A 23,455-nucleotide genomic window follows, 5' to 3' on the forward strand; every position below is an offset into this window, starting at 1 on the left:
AAGTGATATAAATAGTGTCTCTTAATCCTTGCATTGATCTTCATGAGCTTGCTTAAGGCTCAGCTACCTATGTTTGTTTAAATTACTGCGATTTTGATTTAAAACTAAGACAACTATGTTTGGATATAATGTTAAATCCTAAAATAGTCACGGTTTAATGGGCAAGTAAGAGCTGCTTCTCAGGGTAAAAGTAGACACAAAGACCTAATGGCCAGTTAATCTCCTACTTTATAGCTGACCATTAATAAATTACCTATTTTTATATTCTCCACAGTATTATTTCACTGGTACACTTACAAATGCCTTCTCAGTCCTGACATCAGAACTGATCTGCTACCATTTGGTACAGAGACTGGAGAGAAACAAATTCCATATGATAAGAAGTGATTAATGCTCTAATCAAGAAGAAAACAAACATCAGCCCAAGCATATTTGTTGCTTGTGAGTTGAGCTTTGCCAGCTGAGGGGCCACACAAGTGGAATTGGCTTCTTGCTGTGGCCAGGATTCCCAGTGAGGAATCTGACATAAGGTTGACACTTGTGACTTGACAGAGAGTTGGGTTCCCTATTTTAAAATTACTATTTAGACAGAAATTGCATGACTTCTGACACAAGAATGTTGCAGTGTGGTCAAGGATCAATCATCAGTTATGGCACTGTGCTGCTGAAGGGACTATCCTTCACATGAAACATAAGTTCAGAACTCCAGAAATTTCTTCTTGTCAATAAATATGATCCTCTGGCAAGTTCTGCATGGGAAGCAGTGTCCATTCCCATGTTTTCTTTACTCCACTTTGCTTTCCTAAGCTTCACTGCAGTTTGTGTATGTAATTGTATTTTTCAATCTTATCCTGACATCTAATATTGCTAAATAGTTAAATAGTTGTTTGATTTTTTGCAAGTTAGGGCATTCACATGTCTCATGATGTTGTTACCATTTATACAATCGGGGGAGGGGGGGGGAAGAAAAAAAGATTTTGCAACATCAAGAAATGAATATAATTGAGTATGTGACAAGGAGCTGGGAGGTTACATTTATTCTGGTGACAGCAGCTTATCAACACTGCTTTCATATAACACTTGATTAGTAATTATGTTGTTAAAGACACCCTATTCCTACCTTCATTTTTATATCACTGTTCTGGTACATATGAATAGAGGGTGGTGTTACAAGCAGTTGAAGCTGAAGTTCTTCTTTCCCCTTCCTCCTCCTCAAGAACACTTAGAGTTGACAAAAAATGCATGTGTTAGTTTTTGAGGACTCCTGGTTTTCAAGTGAGGGTGTTGTTTGATCAATGAGATTGTTTGCTCTTTGACTTAATTTCTAATTTAAGCCAAATTTTGAACTATTTGTCTTTGGGGAAGTTGATCAGTGGTTTTGGTCAGTGCCAACCGTGCAAGTTTTCCTTTTTCTCTAGAATTGGTTTCATCTGTAAAAATAAAGCCAACAAGAATGCTGGTGGTTTTATTTTCTTCCTAAAGCCTGAAATAGAAGCCAGGATATTTTGGCACAGAGCAGGAAGGCCAGAGTTAGAAGGAACTGTAGCGAGAAAAAAAAAAGTGTGGCACACCAGAATCCACATGTTCAGCACTATCATGGGTGGACTTGGGGGTCACCTTTGTCAGAACATGGAAAAGAACAATGGAGCTGGAAGGCTCACTAATGTTTCTTTCATAGGGTGAGAGATGAAAATGAAAGGGGAAAACACGCCCTTTGGACAAATATTTCAAACATCCCATTTCAGGGATCTCTTCTGCTAACAGATTCTCATAATTATTTTTCTAATCAAAAGTGGATAGATCTCAACACAAAAGACTCAAACAATGCATCTCTACTGTTGAGTTGCTATGTGATTACCACAGGATAAGCCTTGACATTTTTCTGCTCAGAAGTTTAAATAGGACTTGAGGAACAAGCTGGATGCAAATCAGAGCTGGAATATGCTGGCAGAGTGGTAAGGAAGAAGTTTCCCAGTAGTGTTTGACTTCAGAGACACAGGAACTGAGAAGCCAAGCTTGAGGCATGAATCCTGAGACTGCACTGTGGCAGCTGCATACAAATAAGCAGCCTATACATTTGAAAGCTTGAGAAGTGAACCGGCTGTGCATTGAAAGGTAGGCATTTGGAAGTGGTAAATTTAGCCCTGACTCATCCAATGGCAATTTTGACACTTGGGTGGACTAAATTACTTTTAGGAGTTGCATCATGTTTTTATCAGATAGTTTGATCGAGCATGGTTTAACCCATTTATATACTTATGGCCAGATTCTAGATCTTTCTCACCTGAAATAACTATGCAAGAATTTGTTTGTATAGAATAGATAGGACATAGATATGTTCTGGGTCACTGAGTTCCTTTCTGTGAGAGTATTATATCAAGTAATCTATTGCTTAAACTGACCAAACTTATTGTAAAAGGCTTAGGATACCCTTTATTGCTCATGGCTGTTTCTGAAAACTAGTGACAGTTTCTTCACAGCTTTGCTCTTCAAATTAAAGAGTTCTTTCCTCTCGCTGGTGTTAACTCCTCTAGTATTTACAAGAGAGCACTCTAAGCCAAGCTCTCCATGCTTTTCTCGCAGACAGGTGCCCTGTTTGCTCAGCCACCTTAGCAGACCTCCTTTGTATCATTTCAACAGGAGGGAGTCTGAATTGTGTCCCTTATGCAGAGGGTGTTAATTCTTCCAGAAAGAGCTTGCCTGGCACGCTGGAAGTGCATTTGCTGTTTTCTTCAGGCAACACATTCTCACTTGCCAACGTCCTGGAATTAGGCGCTCAGTAACTTCTAGGAACAGCGGTTTTCATTTCTGTTTGCCTTGCTCACAAGGTTCGTTCCATTGCTCAAACGTGTGTTGATGTTGAGGTATAGGCAAAGTTTGAAACCAGGGAGAAAAGGCTGATAAAAATGGTCAAACATATACCTATGTTTTGCTAATTTTTGGGGGGCATTTAAATGGAAAAGATGAACTCATTTCCCCCCCCAACATTTTTAAATCGTTAATGTCCTTGCTCGTAATAACCCAGCTAAATAGTGACGCAAAAGAGATGCACTTTTTTTTTTTTACGGGTTTCTCAGTGAGCTCCGCACTATCCGGACCCAGGGACGCTCTCCTCCTCTCATGACACCGGATCGCTTCGCGCCCCGCGCCCCGGCTGTCGCCGCCCGGTTGCTCGCCGTGCCCGCAGCCCGCAGTTGACCCGCGGCGCCTGTGTCGCGGCGCTCGCTCGCTGTCACAGCAGCCCCCTGGCGCGTCGCCTCCGTCGGTCACCGGAGGAGCGTCCGTCCCCGCGGGGCTGGACCCGCACCCCCTGTCCGACAGGGCGGCATCGCCCGTCGGGCAGTCCCCAGCGCCGGGGCGAGGGGGAGCGGGGCGAGCCCCGGGGCGGGCGGAGGCGCTGCCCGAGCCGCCGGAGGAGCGCCGGGCGGCTCCGGTTTCCGAGGCGGATTTAACCTTTGCGGCGCGGGGCGGGGGTGCCGGCGATGGGGCGGGCAGGGCCGGCGGGGCCGGGGCGAGGCGGCGCCTCGGGCACGGCGCGGCGCTGGGCTGGGGCGCGCAGGGCGGCCGCCGCCTCCCGCCGCGGGGATGAGCGCCTCGGCGGCCACCGGCGTGTTCGTGCTCTCGCTCACCGCCATCCCCGTCACGTACCTCTTCAACTGCCTGGCGGCCACCGGCAGGTGAGGCGGGACGGGCCCGGCGGGGCGTTTGCACCGGCGGCGCGGGGTGAGCGGGACGGGGCGGGCGGCGGAGCGGGGCAGCGCGGGGCGGCCTCGCCGGGTCCTGCCCGCGTCCTCTGACGGGAGCCGAGCCGGGATGCGGCGAGAGCGGCCGCTCGGCCCTGGCCCGGGGCGCCGCCATCCCCCGGAGCGAGTCGCGGCCGCCCCGGGCCGGCCGTGCCGCCGCGGGCGCGGAACCGCCCGGCCCCGGGGCAGCGCCCGCTCCGCGCTGCGCCCCGCGGCCTCCCCCCGGACAGCCGCCCCCAAAATCAGCTCTGCTCAAAGCCGGAGGGAGAACCGGCCGGCCCCGGAGCGCTCCCGAGCCGGGGCTGCCCGCGGGCACCGCTCAGCCCGCGCGTGTCGCTGGAAATGACCCCGCGCCCTCGCGCTGCCAAAAACCAGGATCCCGGGAGAAACCGCAGCTCTAGAAAAGGAAAGTCTTTCCTCACGGCAAAGCCCGCTTCACTTAAAGGTCTGCGTGGTATTTTGTGGTCCCACAGCCCGGGGTGTTTTGCAACTTTACTGCAGAAATATTTGCTTCTTGTTTTTTGCTACATCTGTTCCTTCCCCATTTTTCTCCTTCTGGCCCATAACTGAATTTTTTGCTTCTCATTGCTAGAGTAATGTCAAATAACACATGGTGACTTACTTGATTAACTGCCAATATTTATTTCAAATTGATAGACTGCAGTGAAAAGTCACTGCAATATTAACAGCTGTAATGGTATGAAGAAATTCATCACTGGGAAAACAGACTAGCAGAAGATTCAAAGCATAAAATAAATCAACAAGCTAGTACTGCTCATCCTGACTTAAAAAGTATGTGTGTATATTTTCTGAAATATTTGGTCTTGCAAATTCTTTGCAATAATTTTAAGTCGAGTTTCACTAAGGTTGATATTGTCCTGATATAATTCGTTAATACGCAACTTGTTTTCTTGATGCAGGGTGGTACTATGTATAAAATATGTACCAGATATTTTTAGCTTATGCTTCTGGACTTTACTTAATTTTCCCCTCCATTCTTTTCCCTTGCACAAGGACAAAAGTGAAGACTGAGGAGGAGAATCTTACCTTAAAGAGAGCTAAAGATAATTTACACCCTTAGATCTATGAAACAATTTTTAACTGTTTTTCCTGCTTGCATTTTCTTGGGGAAGGAGACAAATTTGTTTTGTGACAAAGACTTGTGCATTATGCCACTCCCACTGTATGTGCAGTAACATTATAGCTCCATCTCCAGGGAAAGGATCCTTTTGCCTGAGCCCACCTGTGCTGATCACTGACCTGCTCAAGTGGTCCTGCCTTGTAGGGCCAGAGAGGTCTCTGGTAGCACTTCCATAACTGAACATTAGCCCACATCCATCAGAGGTGCCCCACAGTGCTACTCCTATTCCACGGGACTGATGTGATTTATTTTTGAATTTGTAATCTCCTGAGTAGATAATTTATTACTGAGGTTAGATAAAATGTCCCCAGTGACACTTTTTGGCCTTGAAATCTCTGTGGGTTTGATCCTCATCTTTCATTGGCCTTTAATTTTCCCACAGTTTCTGTTTATTTTAGTACGAAAACTGATTTTAGTCAGAAAAATCTAGATTTCTGGATATGTTGTTTATCTAGTTATTTTCGTATTTTCCTTTTTTAGCTGATCCCATGTACAAAGAGAGGTACATAAATTCTGCAAAACTATAGGATGACTCCTATGGCAGACTATGCAGTAAACTTTACAATCTGTATCTTAAATTATTAGAAGTTACTTTATGAGTGTGTGTGTTTGGGGACAGCTGGCTGAATGCAAAATTCTATCAGTTTTTGTTTTAAAATCTTTTTTTTTTTTTTTTTTTTTTTTTTTTTTTTTTTTAACATACTGTTACAGTTTCTGGGTGATTGTTGCAGTTGGATTGCTGGTTCTGGTTCTTATTGCTCTGGCAGCTCGTGTTCTTGTCAAGAGGAAGCCACCCAAAGACCCACTGTTCTATGGTATGTCCTGCAAAGCTGAGTGGCCTGGCTCCCAGCAGTGACTGCCTCACCCATGGCTTTGCTCTAGGCTCTTGTGGCTTGTGCACTTTGCCTTTCTCACCTGCAAAAATGACAAGTCATGCTTTCCTCTCTGCTCCTTTTTGCTGTCCTTTCTCCTTTCCAAGTAATGACCACAGTCAAGGCTGTAAACTTCATGTACCCATGATTTTTGAAAGGCTGCATGGTCCTTTCTGCAGACACTGACCTTCCGTGGAGGTTGTGCCTACAGCTCCACAGAATTTCACATTCCTCAGAAAAGCTTCCTAAGAGCTGTGTTAACCAACCACTAATTTAAAAAATCCTGAGCTATATGTGAAAGTCATATTGTGTGCTGAATATCTGTGACCTCAAAGTCAACACATCCAGTTCAATAGATCTCTGCCTGACAATTTATTGGACTGTGAAGCAACTGTGTAATTCCAGGATTTTTTTTAATTTAATTTTTTTCCCTTTTTCCTATTACAGTTTATGCTGTATTTGCCTTTACCAGTGTAGTGAATCTAATAATTGGACTGGAACAGGATGGAATTATTGATGGATTCATGACTCATTACTTGAGAGAGGTAAATAGTAGTTTGGCTTACAAATGTAAATAAAATCTTCAGTATAAATAACCTGATGTAGTATTTGTCACAGAAAAAGAGCCACTTACACATTCAAAACAGTCTTCTTGAATTTTGTAGTTGACCTGCTTCATTATTGTTATGGATAAAACTTTCATTGACTTGCAATCTACTGACTCATTTGGCAGAAATAATGTAGCTTTCAAGCTCCATTGTTGTTACAGTTAACTTCAGGAACCCTGTTCTGTGTTAACTTCTGTGGGAATTGAAGGACCTGCACATGATTTCAGAAAACCACAGGGAGCACTCAGGAGTGGATGAGTTACCATGCCAAAATGTGTTAGCAAGAAGAAAACAGAATCACTCCTTTATTTTTGCCTAATCAGTTTACCAGAAGGAATTAAAGTAGAGTTAAAAAATGATGATGCCAGATACCTAGTCAGCAGAATCTGCTGGCTGCTGAATATCAACATCCACCAAAAATAGCCCAGTAAGAGCTTGACAGGAAAGTCACGGAAGTCATTGAAAACATTCCATGAACTTAAGTGTGAAATGAGTTGGACCCTACAAGGTTATACATTGACATCCATATATTCAGTACTGCTGTAAATCTCTAGGTTGCTAAATATATCCATATTTGTTGTATGCTAAATCTATCTTTATTTTGTAGTTTTTTATCACTAAAATAGGGAAAAGTCATATTTTCATAATGTGGCAGAGTAAAGGTGACAGTCACACCCAGGAGTTTCCATCTTGCAGCCTTTATTGCAGATGTGGAACTCATTCAGTCCTGCCTGATCCCGCCTAGGTCAGCTCTGTGCTGGGAAATGTGCATTGTCAGTCAGAAGCTGGAATGTGTATTGTCAGTCAGAAGCTCTGCCACTGCTTGGGAGAACATTATTTACTTTTCTGGCCTTGTTTCTTGCTGTGCTTTATGAATTGTTACTCTTGCTCTAAGCTCTTGTCTTGCCCCACGCCCCATTCCCAGGGGGAGCCGTACCTGAACACCGCCTACGGCCACGTCATCTGCTACTGGGACGGCTCCGCGCACTACCTGATGTACCTGCTGATGGTGGCAGCCATCGCCTGGGAGTGAGTCTGATCTGGGCACTGCTCACCTGCCTTGCACTCTCATATCATCTGCAAAGCCCTTTCTTTTCCGTGCAGTACTTAGATTTTTAATTTGGGGTGGTTTCGTGTTGTAGGCCAAAGCAGCGCCGTTGAAATTTCATTACTTTCAGGGGTTCTACCCTTGCCAAGTTACCCTTCCTCTCAGCTGACTAAGCCCAGAAAATGCATGGAGATGCATCCTGTCTTCACCCTGCAGCAGAGTGTAGCACATCTACATGGCTTTGTCTTAGCTAAATGCTGAAAGGTGATGTGCATTAAAAGCATGTGTGACAAAAAAATTGTTTTTCAAAAAATAATTATGATAGGAATAATGTATTGCTTAGCACAATGATGATCTCTCATCCCTGTTAGAGAATGACATGAAGTTTAAGAGAAAAATAGGTTATTTCTACAGATTCTTATGCTTCTTGCTGTTGAATAGAGAGTTTCAGAGAATAAGCACTTCAATTTCAGAGACAAATGTATCTGCTGGTAATAGTAGCATTAACAATATGAAATTAATTATTAATTGTCTTATAGTTTTGTACAGCCTATGGTGTGCTAACTAGTGCAGTCAGCCTTCAGCAAATAACTGAGTATGCCCAAAGCCTGTCCATGTGATAACCTTGTCCCACAAGAATGTTGTGGGATGTTCCATTACCCCTCTTAGAAGCAACAATCCACTCTTGACTTGTGGTACAGGTTCTAAAAGCCTCTACTTGGTAAAATACAACCCCAGCAATGAGTATAATATTTAGGGTAGAGAATTTTTAGAAACAGTTCAATAATTGTGTCTTGTTTTCTTTTTTTAACAGACAAAGCTATAGAACCATTGGTCTCTACTGGCTGGGTTCCATTATCATGAGCATCATTGTCTTTATGCCTGGAAATATTGTGGGTAAGGAAGTAATTTATATGACCAGATTTTTCCTGTGAAACATTTTCTAAATTCAGCATTGTGCTATCTATATTTTAGTGCAGTGTTGGTTCATTTCTGTAATAATGTGAAAGAGGCATTTTAGGAATATCAGTAAAGAGAAACAAGATATTCTAAAATTTTAATATGAGGAAGAAAAGATGGAGACTGGGAAAAAATACCCTTTAAGTTTACTTTGCTTTCAAAAGGAAAAAAGAAAGTATTGTTTTTTGATATGTCTATAAGGTTTTCATCTAAACCAGGTTTAAGTAATGAGACAATAGTGTCTCTTAATATCATAAAAATATAAATCTTACTTTGCATAAAATTTTCAATTTGCTTAGAAGTCTGACCTTCCAACAGCTTACAAGAGGCACCCAAATCACCTTTAAAAGTCAAATCTGGAAGTTATTCTGTTTCCAAACTAAATTTAACATTGCTAGATTTCTAACATAAATCTGAGCATAGTGGAGCTGTTAGAGGTGAGGACTGCAATAAAAATATTGACATCATTGGTACTGGCAGGTGATCATTAAGGGTGAAACCTTTCTCAAGGAAAGATTTCCTTTTTAGCTAAGCTTAAACTGTTGCAAAGTTGACAAATGCTCAGCTGAGAAAAATGTTGATGAGTCCAAATCCTGCAGTCAGCTTTAGGGAAGGTCACTCTGGTCCTGCTTTTCATGCCAGAGGAGGAATATTCATGGTGCAGGGTGGGGCCAGCCCAGCTCCCCCCCTCCTCTGAAGACAGACTCACTGCAGAGAAAAGCAGGTTTGGTGTGACTCTCCCATCCTCTTTCCTCTCAGAAAGTTCTCAAGAGCATGCCTGCCACCTGCCTTGCTGACACACAGAGCAGCCAATGTCAGACACACGTTTCCCTGGTTTACCTGAGGCTGAGGAGAGCTCTCGGAATGTTTTGTCCTCAGTACATGCCTGTGGGAGAAATCAGCACTTTGGAAAATTAATGCAGTATCAGACCTTGAAAAATTGATACATTTTATCCCCCATTTTAAAATGAATGAGGTCTCTATTTGAAGCAGGTTCCAGTGTGAGATCTGGAAGTTGTCTCATCCCTTAGGATCACCCAATGCAGAGTGACAGATGTGGCTTCCCATCTTCTCAAAAAGTCCCTGATTCTGAAATGGCTTCCTGTGTCATGGGCTCTCTTTTTCCTGTGTCTCTACCTCTGCTGAGGATGTGATTTTCAAGAGGATTTGTTTGTAAACATTAGTGATTTCTAATGTTTTATGTTTGTTTACATTACCATAGTTGCTTCAGGTTTGATGTTACATATTTTTTAATTCTTCTGCAACAGAGCTTACAAATTCTCATGAATCTTGTAATAATTTTTTAACAGGCAAATATGGAGCAAAAGTGTGTCCTGCTATTTTCCTAAGTATACCATATGTCTGCCTCCCCATATGGGCTGGGTTCAGAATTTATAACCAACCTTCAGTGACTCATGACACTCCAGTCAAGGTAATTCTATTGTATCTCAGTGCTGGCTACTGCTAGGGCAGCTGAAATAAGCTGGCTCTTTCTGGTGGGTTTTATAGGTCCCTGGGTGAGCATGGAATGTGCTGTGACTGCTCACTCTTACGACAATTGCTGTCTGGCTCTGAAGACTGCAAAAATATCTATACTGCAGGACTATTTCATTATGGTGGAATAAAGAAAAAGAATCTCATGTCTAGAGTAAGGAACCCATTCATAGGTGTAATTGTGTTTCTAACCTCTATTCAGTTTCTGTTTCAGTTTCTTAGCTGATGAAAATACTGGCATTTATCAGCTTCATAAAGCACCACAAAATCCTACAGAAACACTGCAGGAAAGTACTCTTCTGCAGATGACTTACAGATCTCATGTAATTTAATAATTTTTGTATGTGCTTTATGTAATATTAGATTTTACAGGTGAGACACTACATAAATTGATACAAAAATTCTTTACATGTTTCTTGTAAAAAAATCTGTAAAAAATTTTACGTAAACCTTTTTAGACTTTTGCCTTCGAAGTAACTAGATGTGTTGAAATAAGATTAACCAAGCCATCAAAACAGTGCATTAATAGTTTATGCACTGTTTTATCAAAAAAGTTTAAAAAACTCCTACAGTACATAGCACAGAACAGATCTTTTAGCTCTTAGCTGCTGTTTATTGCTGCAGCACTGCCTATCAGTTGTAAGCAATATAATCAATTAATATTTTTGCATCACCAGAGCAAAATGCACATCACTGAGGCTCAGTGAGGTGCATTCTGTAACTGCAGACAGGGTCAGAGATTGGTGTTGGTAGCTGCTCAGAGCCAGCAGGCAGCCAGAGTGCAAGTGGCCAGGCAGGACAGACCTGCCCAGAGGGGGTGAAACACAACATCCAGCCAGCCATCCCTTCTTCAGGAGGAAAGAGAAGCACAGAGAGATGTTCATATCCCCTCAGGGCTGAAGAACACCTAAAGAACCACAGCTTTTAGGGCAAATCCCTATGGAAGGCAAGTTGGAGGAATCTTCAGGTGCTAAACATTCTACTCCTGCACAGGCTTATAGGGAACCTCATGTCCCATCCCAAAGCCATTTCAGCTGATTCATTTGAAGGAGCCACTATTTCTGGCAAGAAGCACATTCTTTAGACTCATCAAGTGTAGTTAAAGGTAGTGATGGCAATTTTTACTGCACACATTAGTGAGAGCAGACTTTGTGTGGAGCATGTATGAAGGTTTCATTTTGTTTTCCTGGTATTAAGAATACTACAGAAATAGACATTATAGAAAATATGTGATGGACTGATTACTTGCTGAAATACAGCCATGTCTCCTGGGCTTACCAGGAGATAAACTGCTTACCTAGGTTTGATATTTTAATTTAGTCTATATTTCAGAGAAACTTTGATTTAATATTCTATTTCAAAAAGAGAGTTCAGAAAAACCTGGTGACCTGAGAATTTAACATTGCACTTCTTTGTGAATCCTTTCTTGGAAACCTAAACTTCCTTGCCCAGAAGGTTATAGAAAAAGCCTTGATTCCTTTCACTGGGACCTCATAGCCCACTCAAACTGTTTATTTTTCAGAAGTTGTATTTAGTCTTCACAGGAAAATTATGCTCCATATCTGAGCATGCCTTTAAATCTTAACGTGACTCCTCATGAATTTTTCATGCAACTCTTTCAGTCACAAATTAAGAATTGTTTCCAGGAAATAATTGTGTTTAATGCTACTAATCAGTCAGATAATCATTGTAAGTCCTGAACGTATCAGTAGATAATTTGGAATTAGCTGTAAAATTTAACTTTTTTTAACTATAATTATTCAGAGGTGTCATTAAAAGATTTAGGAAGAAAATGTAACAGCGATTTAAAATGCTATACTTAGTAAATACTTACATGAAAGTAACAGAAGCTAAGTGTATTCTGTTGGCCAAGGTATACATTGCTATAATAGAATTACAAACCTGTTAGTTAAAAGAAATAATCACTGTAGGGGTAGAGGAGAGGATTTCAAGTTTTGTTTGTTTTCTAATAGAGGGGGTGCAGGGGAGTGGAATGGAGCTATGCCCTCGTTTGGAATCAAGCCCAGCTGTGCTGCAGTCTTTACAAAGCCCAACAGATTTATCTGCAAGTATATCAGCTCAGAAAAGTTTAATGGAACTTAAAAATCTTTAACAGAATTAATACACAAATTCAAATTAGTACATGAATTCTGAAGGGACTGACTTTTACAGACAGCACAGAAGATTATTCCAATTCCCTAAAACTGATGACATAAGAAGCCTCTCAGAAGTTATGGAAAATAGCTTTTTCCTGGAAGTGAGACAAATTGCAAAGTGTGCCTGGCCACTTCCTTGCTGCACAAAAGAATCCCTGGGGCTGCAGAGGTCTGAGCAGAGTTCAACGTTGTTTGCAGTACATGGGAAACCCGTGGCAGGCCAGCTCTGCTTGGCCAGTGTTCTTAACATGTAATTCACTTTAATGTGGGGTGATGGGGCTTTGCTGGGTAATAGAAAGGTAAGGAAAAACTACTCTGTAGCTGAGGCCTGTCAGCAAAGTGCAACCTGTCTTTCAAATTCTTGCTTCTGCTTTTTTTCCTTTTTTTAAAGCATTGCATTTTCATTTTGTTTGCATGCATACATAAAGAAAAAAGGTGTGAGTTTTCTGGCAATTTCACAAACTAGTATTGCACCAAAGGTTGCTTCTACTTACAGTGGCTTTGTCTCCAAACCCTCTAAGCACAAAGTTCTGTTGTAGATTTGTGATTACAGTAAATAGACACATCTATTTAATATTTAAAGAGGAATATTGAAATATTTGAAAAGAGATTATATATATCTATAAGCTTCATACATAGTTCAAAAGAGAACAAAAATATACCAGCTTTCCACTATCCTATGTAGTCTACTATTGAAAATTATTTGTAACTAAGCCCTAAGCAACCGTTTTCTTTCATAGGAAGAAATATTTGAGTATAGCTATCCTTTGCAGGTAATATTAAAAATACTCCTACACCAGTACTCTGAATTATGTGAAGTGACACACTACTGCCAAAATCTGTTACTGGTGTTAGAAAAATCAAACAAAGCTATCACTTTTTTTTTTTTTTGGTATTTTTTTTTTTTTTAACTGAAAAAGATCCTTTAGAAGAAAATCAGAATAAAAAATAGTTATGAAAGGGATGACTTATGTTTGCCACAGCCTTATTTTTGTTAATCTGTAATCCAGATCTTGGAGTATCTATCAGAAATTGTGCTTGCAAGATTAGTTCTCCTGTTTCAATAACTTTGTGTGAGTGTCTTGATCCTATGTGCTTTTAACTGTGCCCCTGCATCCTAATTTTTGTTTTTCACTTTGGAGACAATTCCACAAGTGTATAACAGGAAGGAAATCAGGTTTTTCTTTTGCTGCCTGCATGCCAACAAACAGCCAATAAAAAGGAAGAGGAAATGAGTAACACACATACACACGGGGAAGTTTTCCCTCTGAACTACAGAAAGATACTCTGATGTGTTTATAATTCTGCCTGTGACTACACAGTGCAGAAATTGTAGCTCCAATTATTTCCATGGACACTGTAGGTTTTACTGTGCAGGCAAAGAGATGCCTTTGGCTCCCCCAAGCCACCTTCCCCGTTAGACATGGAAATGGCCTTTGCTCTGCAGTGTGAGCCCCTCCCCTGTGTCCCTGCAGCAGGGGGGTTCCTGTGCTGAGGAAAGGAGGCACAAGAGCAGAGCCAGGACTTGGAGGGGCCTCAGGGCCACCCCAGGAATTCCCAGGGTTCAGTGATAGAAGAGGAAGGGTTTCCACATATTCCATACACACACATCTCATTCTCTATTTCTGCACTGCACACTGACATACAATATTTGCTCACTGAACTCAGCAGAGGACTCAACCAGCCACAGAAAAGCTTTTATTTTATGCCAGTGATAGTCCATTAGTTTTAACAGTGTCACAAGCTGCTGAAAACCAGCATTCAATAATGAGATGGATCCAGTCCTTTTACAAAGCATACTAGATTGAACTTCAAATGTTTGAGACAAAACCTACATTTCCAAGGCTTTTCTACATAGGGACATTCAGGAAAACAAATTATTTCCAATTACAAAAAGACAATTTTGAAGAAGTTTGCTTTAAATGCTGCTTTAAAACCTTAGGTGATTGCAGAGTTAGTGTTCATTTGATTTAAGTTGCTTGAAATGACACTAATCTGTATTGAGATGGCTTCAGTTGGATCCATCCATTTCTAGAGTTTACCAAGATTAATTTTCCTCACTACATCCTATAAAATCTGGAGTCACCTTTTTAGGTGGAAATCTTTCTGTCTCTCAGATCAATGGATAGATGTGATGTTTCATGATGTCTCACCACTCCACCCTCTTTGCAGTGACTGATCTGGAGTGAAACACACGGACAGGGAACCAGGATGGACCTACTAAACGTGTTCTGTGTTGCAGGTGGTTCAGGAAGTCCAGAAGAAAGGACTCTTACGACGACCAATAGATTTAATGTTAGCTGCATACCTCATTCTAGCCACGGGGTTTTGCATATTTAGGGGCATGGTAAGTTGAACATATTTTAATAATTTAAGCTAATTTTCAGTCAAACTTTTAAATTTGACTCTGTGTGAAAAAGCACATACATTGTGGTCAGGGGAAATCCTGTGACATTTGGGTTCAAACAGGCCTTAGATATAAAAAGATAAATTATGTATGATAACTATTGGTGCTTTGCTTCTCTATTTTGTGCTGTGTGCAGCATGTTTTTCAAAAGGAGGTGTACAACCACCAGAGTAAATAGCATCCCAAGAGGAAATCAACATGATCTAAAACTTTTCATTGGTCTGTTGTTCCATTTATGGCCAAGAACGTGGACACAAAGCAACTAAAGTAATTCTGTATTCATGTTTTTCTAAGCAGTAATGCATATTTAAAATTATATACAAAACCAAGTTAGCTTACTCTGCATGAGATAGAGAACATTTCCACCTAAAAGGGAAAAAAAAATCCACATTGTGAACAACACACATTGTTTCTACTTACCAAGAGACAATTTTTAAAAATGGTTGCTCACTAAGCATAGTTGATTGAATTAAAATTTCTCAGGGAAGGAAGTAGCACTGAAAATGCTTTCAGAAGTAAATCCAGTTGTAGGTAAATCTGTTCCCTTGCCAGCTCTAATGCACTTTCTCTCTTAAGCAGAATGAAACTTGTGTATCATTCAGTGAGCACAGCACAAATGTTTGGGCATCTCAGATAATTGCCTGCTTGCTTGATTTGTAGGTTTGATCCTTTCTAGAATAATTCAGGTAGGAGGTAATGATAAATATCCAGCAATATTTTATTTACCTAGCACAGATTGTTCTTTTGTAGTTGTGCTGCTCACATTCCTCTCTCACCTCCTGTTTCTCTTAAAACTTGCCTCTCAGAAACATTTTTTTTTCCTTCTAATATGTCAGACTGCTTTATTTTTTAGAGATCATATTACTTCAGAGCACCACTGATACAGGTTAAATCAGCTGTTTTACCTGTAATTTCACTGTGGAAAATAATGGTCTCAGAGGAATTTTTTTTTTGTTAATTTTGAAACTGTAGTTTCCGTATATATTTCCTTCACCGAGCAGGAATTGCTTACTGGCCTTGATTATACATACAGAGATCAACTGAACATCTCTGTGTAAAGTGCAGGAACAATAATTTTGTTCAAAAGTTCATAAAACACAATGCATTATAGTCCACTCAGACCTGCTTCTTGGATGTCCATGTTGGAAAAGAGCAGGGAGGAATATTGACTGTAAAGTTTTGCATTGCCCCTCATACTCACACAACAAATGCACATGAAATCAGGCTGTGCCAAACTTACTGTTCAGCCCTGCAGCTCAGGCATTAACAATGCCACAGACAAGCCCAGGGACAGCTGCTCACATGGATTGCTAGCTCAATTTAGAGCAGAATTTTTTGTAATAGTTTTAAGGTCTATCACAAAAATGAACTATTTTTGCAATTTATCCATGTTTATTTGGAGTGTTTTCTTCCCATAGGAATGTAAAATCCAATAATCTGTCCTTTACTACTCTCAAAAATTATTACTTTAAGTAACACCTGTCTCATGCATTGCTCTGCACTGCTGCCTTGTCCCAGTGCAGCTCTTTTTTTGGACTACATCCATAGCTTGCTATCATAAAACTGGGTGCTTATCCTCACGTTTCCACTCTTTTAGAGTAATTTTCCATTGGAAAGTTCATTTGGTGAGATCAAAGGCTATTTATCAGGGCAAATCAATAGCAATTATACTTTTACAACAGCATAGCCAACCAGCTAAATTCTCTTCCAGTCAAAATCTTCAAAGCAGGCTGCCAGCATTTCCTCACAAACCCACTGAGCAGGAGCTGGGAGGAGGCTGCATTTCCTCTTTTATTTGGTGATCACCTGGATCACCTTTGCAAGCTCCAGGGTAGCTGTGCTGCACACCATGAGCACATCCCCAGGGCTGGTAACACGTGTCAGGTTGGCTGGTTTCAGAACAAATTGATCACAAATTGAGCTGTAAAACCTCTTCCCAGATTGCCCTGGACTGCCCTGCTGAGCTGTGCCGGCTGTACATCCAACTGCACGAGCCCTACATCAAAGATCCTGCTGCCTATCCCAAGCTTCAGGTACAGCACTGACCATGCAGTGGCAAGGAGTGATTTGTAAACAAAGATGAAGCCATGGGTTTCAGAGATGATGGGAATTATCATTCATGGCAAATTAAAGGGTATTTTCTAATACCATTTCTAGCCCTTGTAGGATACCAACTCCTTGTTGTGATAAGCTTAACTTAGGTTCAAACTGGTTACATGGAGCTACACATCCTAATTACTCAGGATTCTTTTAACACAGCCCACGAAACACTTCTGTATGCTTTTTATGTTCATTTCCCTTCCTCAGAAAGGCAAAGTAGACTTCCAGTCTGGAATTATGGAGCAAGAAGGGGTGCAATAGGATTAGATTCTTTAAGCTCACATTGCACTTCCATCCTCAGTGACACATTGTTGAAAAAGGGCACTGCATACAAAAAAAAATGCAGATGAGGGAGTGTTGTGCTTTATTTCTGTAGAATTTGATGTTGACATTCTTTTGCAAGGGGGGACAGGGCCCAAAGCAGTCAGAGGACACAGAGGTGAAGAAATGAGCAGAAACCAAGTGTCACTGCTGGATGAGTTCTCTCTGGGAAAGGAGGGCATGGATGTGTCCCACAGCTCCCAGCTGAGAGTGCAGTGGAGCCTGACAAAGGCTCCCTGCACTAAGGAGTTAAACCAGGCCATGCTTTTTGGCATGACCTCAAGATAGTAAGGGGCAGGAATACAGGTCCTGGATGAAGTGTGTGTGGAGGGGGCAAGGAGACAACAGCCACCAATATCAGGAGAGAATTTAGGGTAGCTGGATCCAGTCAATAGTATCCAGGTGTGACAAAAGAGCCTGGGAATCACAGCTGCCAGAAGTGTAGTTTTGAGTAGTCTGAACCTCTAAGAGAGCAGCTTACTGAGTTTTAAATGCATCTTCCTCACACTGCAAAGGAACTAATATTTGTGTTTGAAATGCAGATGCTGGCATACATGTTCTACTCGGTGCCATACTATGTGATTGCTCTGTATGGCCTGCTGGTGCCTGGTTGTTCCTGGATGCCAGATTTGACCCTTATACATGCTGGAGGACTAGCTCAGGTATTTCTTTGCAAATTTTTCATTTTTAAATGACATCATAATAAGTAGAGACCTATGGAATCAATAAGGGCTTGATCTTCCCACATAGGTTTTGTGCTGATGTAACTGAGATCTCCTTTTGTATCTGTAAAAACCCCTTTATTTAAGGGAGTGAAGAATCAAATCTACTACTCTCTAATGACCACATTCTTGCTTTATCAGACTTCTCTCCTTCTACACAATGTTTTTATTGGGCTCACTTAAACCTCATTAAGTACCATGCACTCTTTAGCTGGCATCATGAAGGAAGCCCATCTTAAAGCTGTGACAGTCAATCAAAGAAAAACCCAACAAAACCCAAACACAACAGCACAATACATTGTTTCCATAATATGTGTTGGTCAAGTAGGTAGTTTGAAATATATAAAGAGAAAAAGTATCTCCTTGTCACACAAAATGTACAGCATCAGTGGATAATGTTGAGAGAATTTGGGGAACCTCCTGGGCCACAAACCACAGTAACACCCAGAGGTGTTTGTGTTCCCAACGGCAGACAACGATCATTTTTCTTTTACTCATTCCATTCTGGTTCTCTTAAATAAACAACTGTAGTTAATTACTAAATGGGACTGCTGCTTATGAGAAGACTGACCAAAACAAAACAATTCAACAGGAACTAGTAAATGACTTATGACAGACAGATGAGCATTACACAGATTAAACACAGGGACAATTGGTTTGTTCTGTACATAGGAAATTAAATGTTTGTGCTCAGAACATCCAGACAGCACAGCAAATAAGCACGATATTCCTGCCACAATAGTGACAACATAGGGATACAGCAATAACTGTAATTCAAATACCACTATGAGACAAACACAAACCAACACTTGGTTCCTCAGGTCTGAGATAATCATGGATACAAATTACAACCCACATTAATTGCCCAATAAGAAGGGTGGAGTGACATTTTCTATTTGGGAGCAGTTACCAGAGAGAATAGGACTTCTTTTTTCTTCTCTACCAGTTTATAGATATCAAAACACAATCTGGCAAACATTAATGAGGAAGTTTAGATGCTCAAAAGGTATCATAAATATTGTACAACTGTCTTTGGCCAAAATCTAATTTAAAAAAAAAAAAATAAAGAAAAAAGGCACAAGCTAGCTAGGTAGGCAAGGCTGTGTTGGGAACTTCCTCTACTGAAAGATTACTCAGGTTCCATAAATTGCCCAGACAGCCAGGGAAGAAACCACTCCTTCAAAGATTTTTTTAACACAAGAAAAAGTAAATCAGAAGTCAGTGTGCCAACTATCACAACCTTGTAAATTTACCAGAAAGCTTAGCCTCCCAATCTGGAGGTGATTTTTTTTTTGTTGGTTTAGGTTTCCCCCCAACACCTTTAATAGGTTTCCGGTAAGAAATAATCACCTCTTTTTTTTTTTTTTTTTTAAAGTCCTTTGTACCTTTTAAATATGTGAATGCTAAACTTTGTTGCTGAAGTCTAAAACCCCTCTGTTGCTCTTTGTGGTTCTGCCTCAGGATGTCCATTTACACATTAGACTAACACCCAACATTTCCCGTTTCAATACTTAAAGCTTGTCCTGTCACCAGCAAATGCTGTGGGCTGACAGAAACTGATTAAGAGAACTCTATGTTGCTGTGCACTCTTCATATTTTATCTTGCTTCAAAAAACAGTTCTTTACATTTGGGAGGGTTTTTTTTTTTTTGTCATTTTGACTTTAATGCACTTGCAGGATGAACTTCAGTTATCCTACAAGTGAACATGATTTAACTGATTTGACTTGGTAAACTGTGATCAACCTGGGATGTAAAATGCACATGACAATGAACTGAGGGCTATTCCTTGATTATTTGGGTGGTTTGTCATTTTGAGGCAAAGAAACACATTTACAGATTTGTCTACTGTTACCTTAAGTTAAAACACTTAATTGATAATTAAAACATATGTAGTAACCAAAACACACTTTGCTTGCTCTCACACAAAAGGTCCAATAAAAGTAAGCAGTGGGCACTGCTCCCTGGGAATGAACACTGCTCCTACAGATGGGGAACATGGAGATTTTAATTATTTTTATTTCTATCATTATGATGTACGTTTTACAAAAACAAGTCACAAAATACCATGTGATGCATCTAAACTAAGAACCTCCAAAGTGCCTACAGACACACATTTACTGATTTTCAGAATTACAAATAACTCTCAGCTGGAATGACTCCATTTCTAACAGACTCCAAAACCAGTTGTGACCCAATAATTACTAGACTTTCTGAAGCTTCAGGAGGAGCTCTTTGAATTTCATCTGAGGGAAGTACCAGGAGCTTTGATTATACAAAAGGGTCAGAACAACCTCTGAACTTAATGAAATTGGTATTTCCCTATGCAAGTGAGCCATGTGAGAAGGGTTGAAGAACCACAACCTTACTAGCCAAAATCAGTCTCACCAACTCTCTGCAGCCCATTTCTCTTTTTTCTCAAATGTAGAAAATTTACCTCTACTCCTTCTTAGTTTTTCCCTAACCCTGCCTTTTTTTGTGGCCACTTTCTGCAGTGCTTCTTGTCTACCAGAGACCCTAAACCCAAGGAATGTATTTTTCTAGGTTACTCCCCTTCTATTTGGTGGCTTTCTTAGGCTCATAAGACCAGGTCCAAACCCTTCTAAAGTTACAGCCTGCCTGATTTTAATCAGTCTTAGAGAGAAGGCACAGTGAAGAAGGACTCCTAACCTTTTTCTGGGTCCTTCTCTGTCCTTAACTACAGGGTAAAAAATACTTGAAATATTGCCTATGATTAGGCACAAGGCAAAAAATATTGTAAAAAGTCCAAATCCAGCCTGCTTCACACAGACAAGCAGGTCAGTGAGAAGCAGGCAGACCCAGACTGCAGTTGCCAAGCCACATCCAGCACCAGGCAGCTTCCACCTGCTGGGAATGCCTGAGGAGCAGAGTGGCCAAGGCTTCAGGGGTGACAAAGGCTGGATGTTGGGCATGTAAGGCTACCTTAGAAGGTTACCTGCAGCATCTCATCTGGTTGATTTCTCATTCAAGGCTCAGGGGTTTGCTGGAGCCTCAAAATTCTCCGCTTGGAGAGGGGATCAGTAACAGAAAGCACCGAGGAATGGCTTATTTGCTGAGACCCCAATCACAGCAAGGTAACACAACAGACTCAAGGCTTCTCTCACTGAGAGCCAACCTACTGCACACAGGCACAGAGCTCTGCAGGGACTGACAGCTCAGAATTAGGGATTTGGTGCCAGTCTGCCTGAAGGAAGAGCAGCACTGGGCCACTGGTGAGTGAGAGAGCTGATTTTAAGATATATCCCCTGCTCCAAGTAAGAAAAAGAGGAAAAAAAATTATAAAAAAAGAAGCAGCAGCAGAGAACAGTCATGGAAGAGCAACACAGGAGATTAAAGACATAACACAATTTTCACAGAGGCAAATCAAATAAATTAAAAAAAAAAAGAAAGACTTTACAGATCTAAATATCCTCCTTCGTAATAAAAGAAGAAGCCATGTGTTACAGTGAAAAACAAGTATAATAAACAATAACTTCATTATATGGTGTATCATTAACCACTAAAAATCTTTGTAGGCTACAGACAAGACATCATGTTACTGCTTTTTGGTTTTACAACAATTAAAGCTCACTAATGTGCCACAACTCCTGTAAGAGACGAGACCACACAGTAAGGCTTAGATACTCAGGCATCTTGGAGGCTCTGGGTGTTCTGGGTCTCTCAGAAGCATCCCCTTACAGCTCCTTCTGACAAGGTTTACTGTGAATTATGAGAAATTTACTGTCCACTTACTCTGATGCACAGCTGGCCACTCTGGCAGAGAGGCAGACCTCACAATCCTCCACAGAGAAGGAGCAGCTTTGCAGCTTGTTCATCCCAGACAAGGCTCTAAAATGCAACCCAGAGGCTCTCAGTGACTGGGGGAACACCAGAGAGCCCAAACCTCCTGCCTGCAGCCTGCTGGCAGCTGTCTGTCAGTCTGCTGCCCTGTGCTACGAGAGGGCTTTGCTGCTGAGCTGCTCTGGCTGCCTGGGCTGAGAAGCTGCCACAGCAGGAGAGGTAGCAGGGATTTCAGCAAGCCCACCCAAAGGCAGGGCCTGCCTGAGGCAGGTGAGAACAAACGGGCTGCAAGACACAGAGTGAATTACCAGGCTGATATAAAAAGGCTGCTGACAGTGTGCCCCTGAACATCTGTTTGCTGTGCAATAGCTATTTACAGAAACATGCTAAGTGGCACTCTGCTGAAGTGTGTTTGTATTTGATTTCATTGATTATTTCATTTCCTGGCTCAGGTGTGCTCAATGAGCTCTCCCAGTTCAGTTGAGGTGGTTGGAATCACCTGAAAACCAATTTCTGTTTCTGTTTTGATGGATAGTCTCAGCCTAACCTTTTTCTAGGGTGGTGCATTGAAACACCTGCACTTTATTTCCCCTTCTACTCTGCTGTGACCAGAACCATGTTCTATGTGAGGCCAAAATGACTCCTGCTGAAGGCAGAATAGAGGAGGTGATTTGGCCATAGTCTGTCTGCTCCTCTGTGTTCCTAAAATCCTGGTGTCCCAGTGGTCTCCTTATGATCAAATTGGTGTTCATGTTCTCAGATTTCCTCCACTGCTAGCTAACTAAATAGTAATAAGAAAATTGGACACACAATAGTTAATGTGAATGAGCTGTGGCTTGAAATAGCAGGTAACAGATGGAAACAAAAGACACCGACTATCCTGACACTTCTATCTTTAAATGTTTGTTTATCCTAAAAATATGCTTCAGGCCAGCAAGCCTGTCTGTGCCTATAACCTTCACAGTATGCTCAATCTATACTTCAAACCAGCCTCAACCTGAAACCCAAATATTGCAGACATTTTTTTCTGAAATCATCAGGAGTTGTGGAATCAGAATCTGGAACATCTGGATTTAAGATTAAAAAGTCCAAACCCCAACCAGAACTAACACAGGCTCCAAGACTCTCCCTTCTAACTTTACTCAGAGTGAGTGTCTGGCTGTTCCCACTGATGTCTAATTCCCAACAACCTTCCCAGGCAGGTGGGTGAGAACCCTTCCCCTGACTGGGCTCTGCAGGGATGTGCCTTCAGTGCCCACTCTTCTGGGGAAGGACCGTGGACCCTCTAGCACAAATTATGACCCAGAAAGCCAGGGTGGAATCCTGTACCTGATGAAATGATCAGTGCCATCATGTGCATAAAACAAACATCTTACCATGCCACTGATTGTTCCCGTTATGCCTCATACAACAAGATATTAATGATTTTAGTTTAGACTGTATTTTTATACCACTGTGTAAAAGTATGATAGATAATTCTGGAATAAAAATAAGGGCTGGCTTGGGAAATGTCACTGGAGATGCAGACTTGCATGCAAATGATGCCATCTTCCCAAAAATACACATCAACTTTACCTTTTTTTTAATATATGTGTTATATACACACCACAGGCTCAATTTTCCCATATTGGTGCTTCTCTTCATGCTCGAACTCCTTACATCTACAGAGTCCCTGAAGAAGCAAAAGAGTTTTTCCTGATATTGAACATAATGTATGGGATTCTACCCCAGCTGTTCGCTTACAGGTGTGTCAACAAGCCAGAGTTTTTTATGAAACCAAAACAAGAAGAAAAAACAGAATAGCAGAACTGTTTCCAGCTCCTGTCCTTGGCTATGTATACAGTTGGGTTGGGATGTGACTGAACTGCTCAAATGGAACCCAAATGAAGCGTGTAAGATGTGTAAAATTGCACAACCGTGTCGTCACACGGTCTGCTCTGTTTATCCTACTGAAAAAGGGAAAATAAAGACAACTGCCTTTAGCACCACTTCTCAACATTGTGACTTTGCAGTGCATTGCCAGTTCCCACAGCTATTTTTAAGTAAGCTGCTTTGACAGTTTTAGAAATACTGCATGAAGTTAA

The 23,455-nt window shown here is 41.4% G+C and overlaps 1 protein-coding gene across 2 annotated transcripts; it reads left to right on the forward strand.

The window, feature by feature from the left end:
- The first annotated feature begins 3,545 nt into the window (after positions 1-3,545).
- On the forward strand, positions 3,546-23,359 carry TM6SF1 (transmembrane 6 superfamily member 1). Of its 2 annotated transcripts, XM_021537559.3 has the most exons (10): positions 3,546-3,677; positions 5,596-5,699; positions 6,204-6,301; positions 7,290-7,393; positions 8,227-8,309; positions 9,683-9,804; positions 14,265-14,369; positions 16,370-16,462; positions 17,393-17,512; positions 22,983-23,359. In XM_021537559.3, exons 1-10 carry the CDS (start codon positions 3,586-3,588, stop codon positions 23,172-23,174), a joined length of 1,113 nt encoding a protein of 370 aa, XP_021393234.1. In that variant the 5' UTR covers positions 3,546-3,585; the 3' UTR covers positions 23,175-23,359. The 2 variants fall into 2 exon arrangements, with proteins under 2 accessions (XP_021393234.1, XP_021393235.1); XM_021537560.3 differs by lacking the exons at positions 9,683-9,804; positions 14,265-14,369; positions 16,370-16,462; positions 22,983-23,359 and having other exon boundaries at positions 17,393-17,839.
- The last annotated feature ends 96 nt before the right edge of the window (positions 23,360-23,455 follow it).

Source organism: Lonchura striata, chromosome 11 (genome assembly GCF_046129695.1).
Source record: "Lonchura striata isolate bLonStr1 chromosome 11, bLonStr1.mat, whole genome shotgun sequence".
Taxonomy (NCBI): domain Eukaryota; kingdom Metazoa; phylum Chordata; class Aves; order Passeriformes; family Estrildidae; genus Lonchura; species Lonchura striata.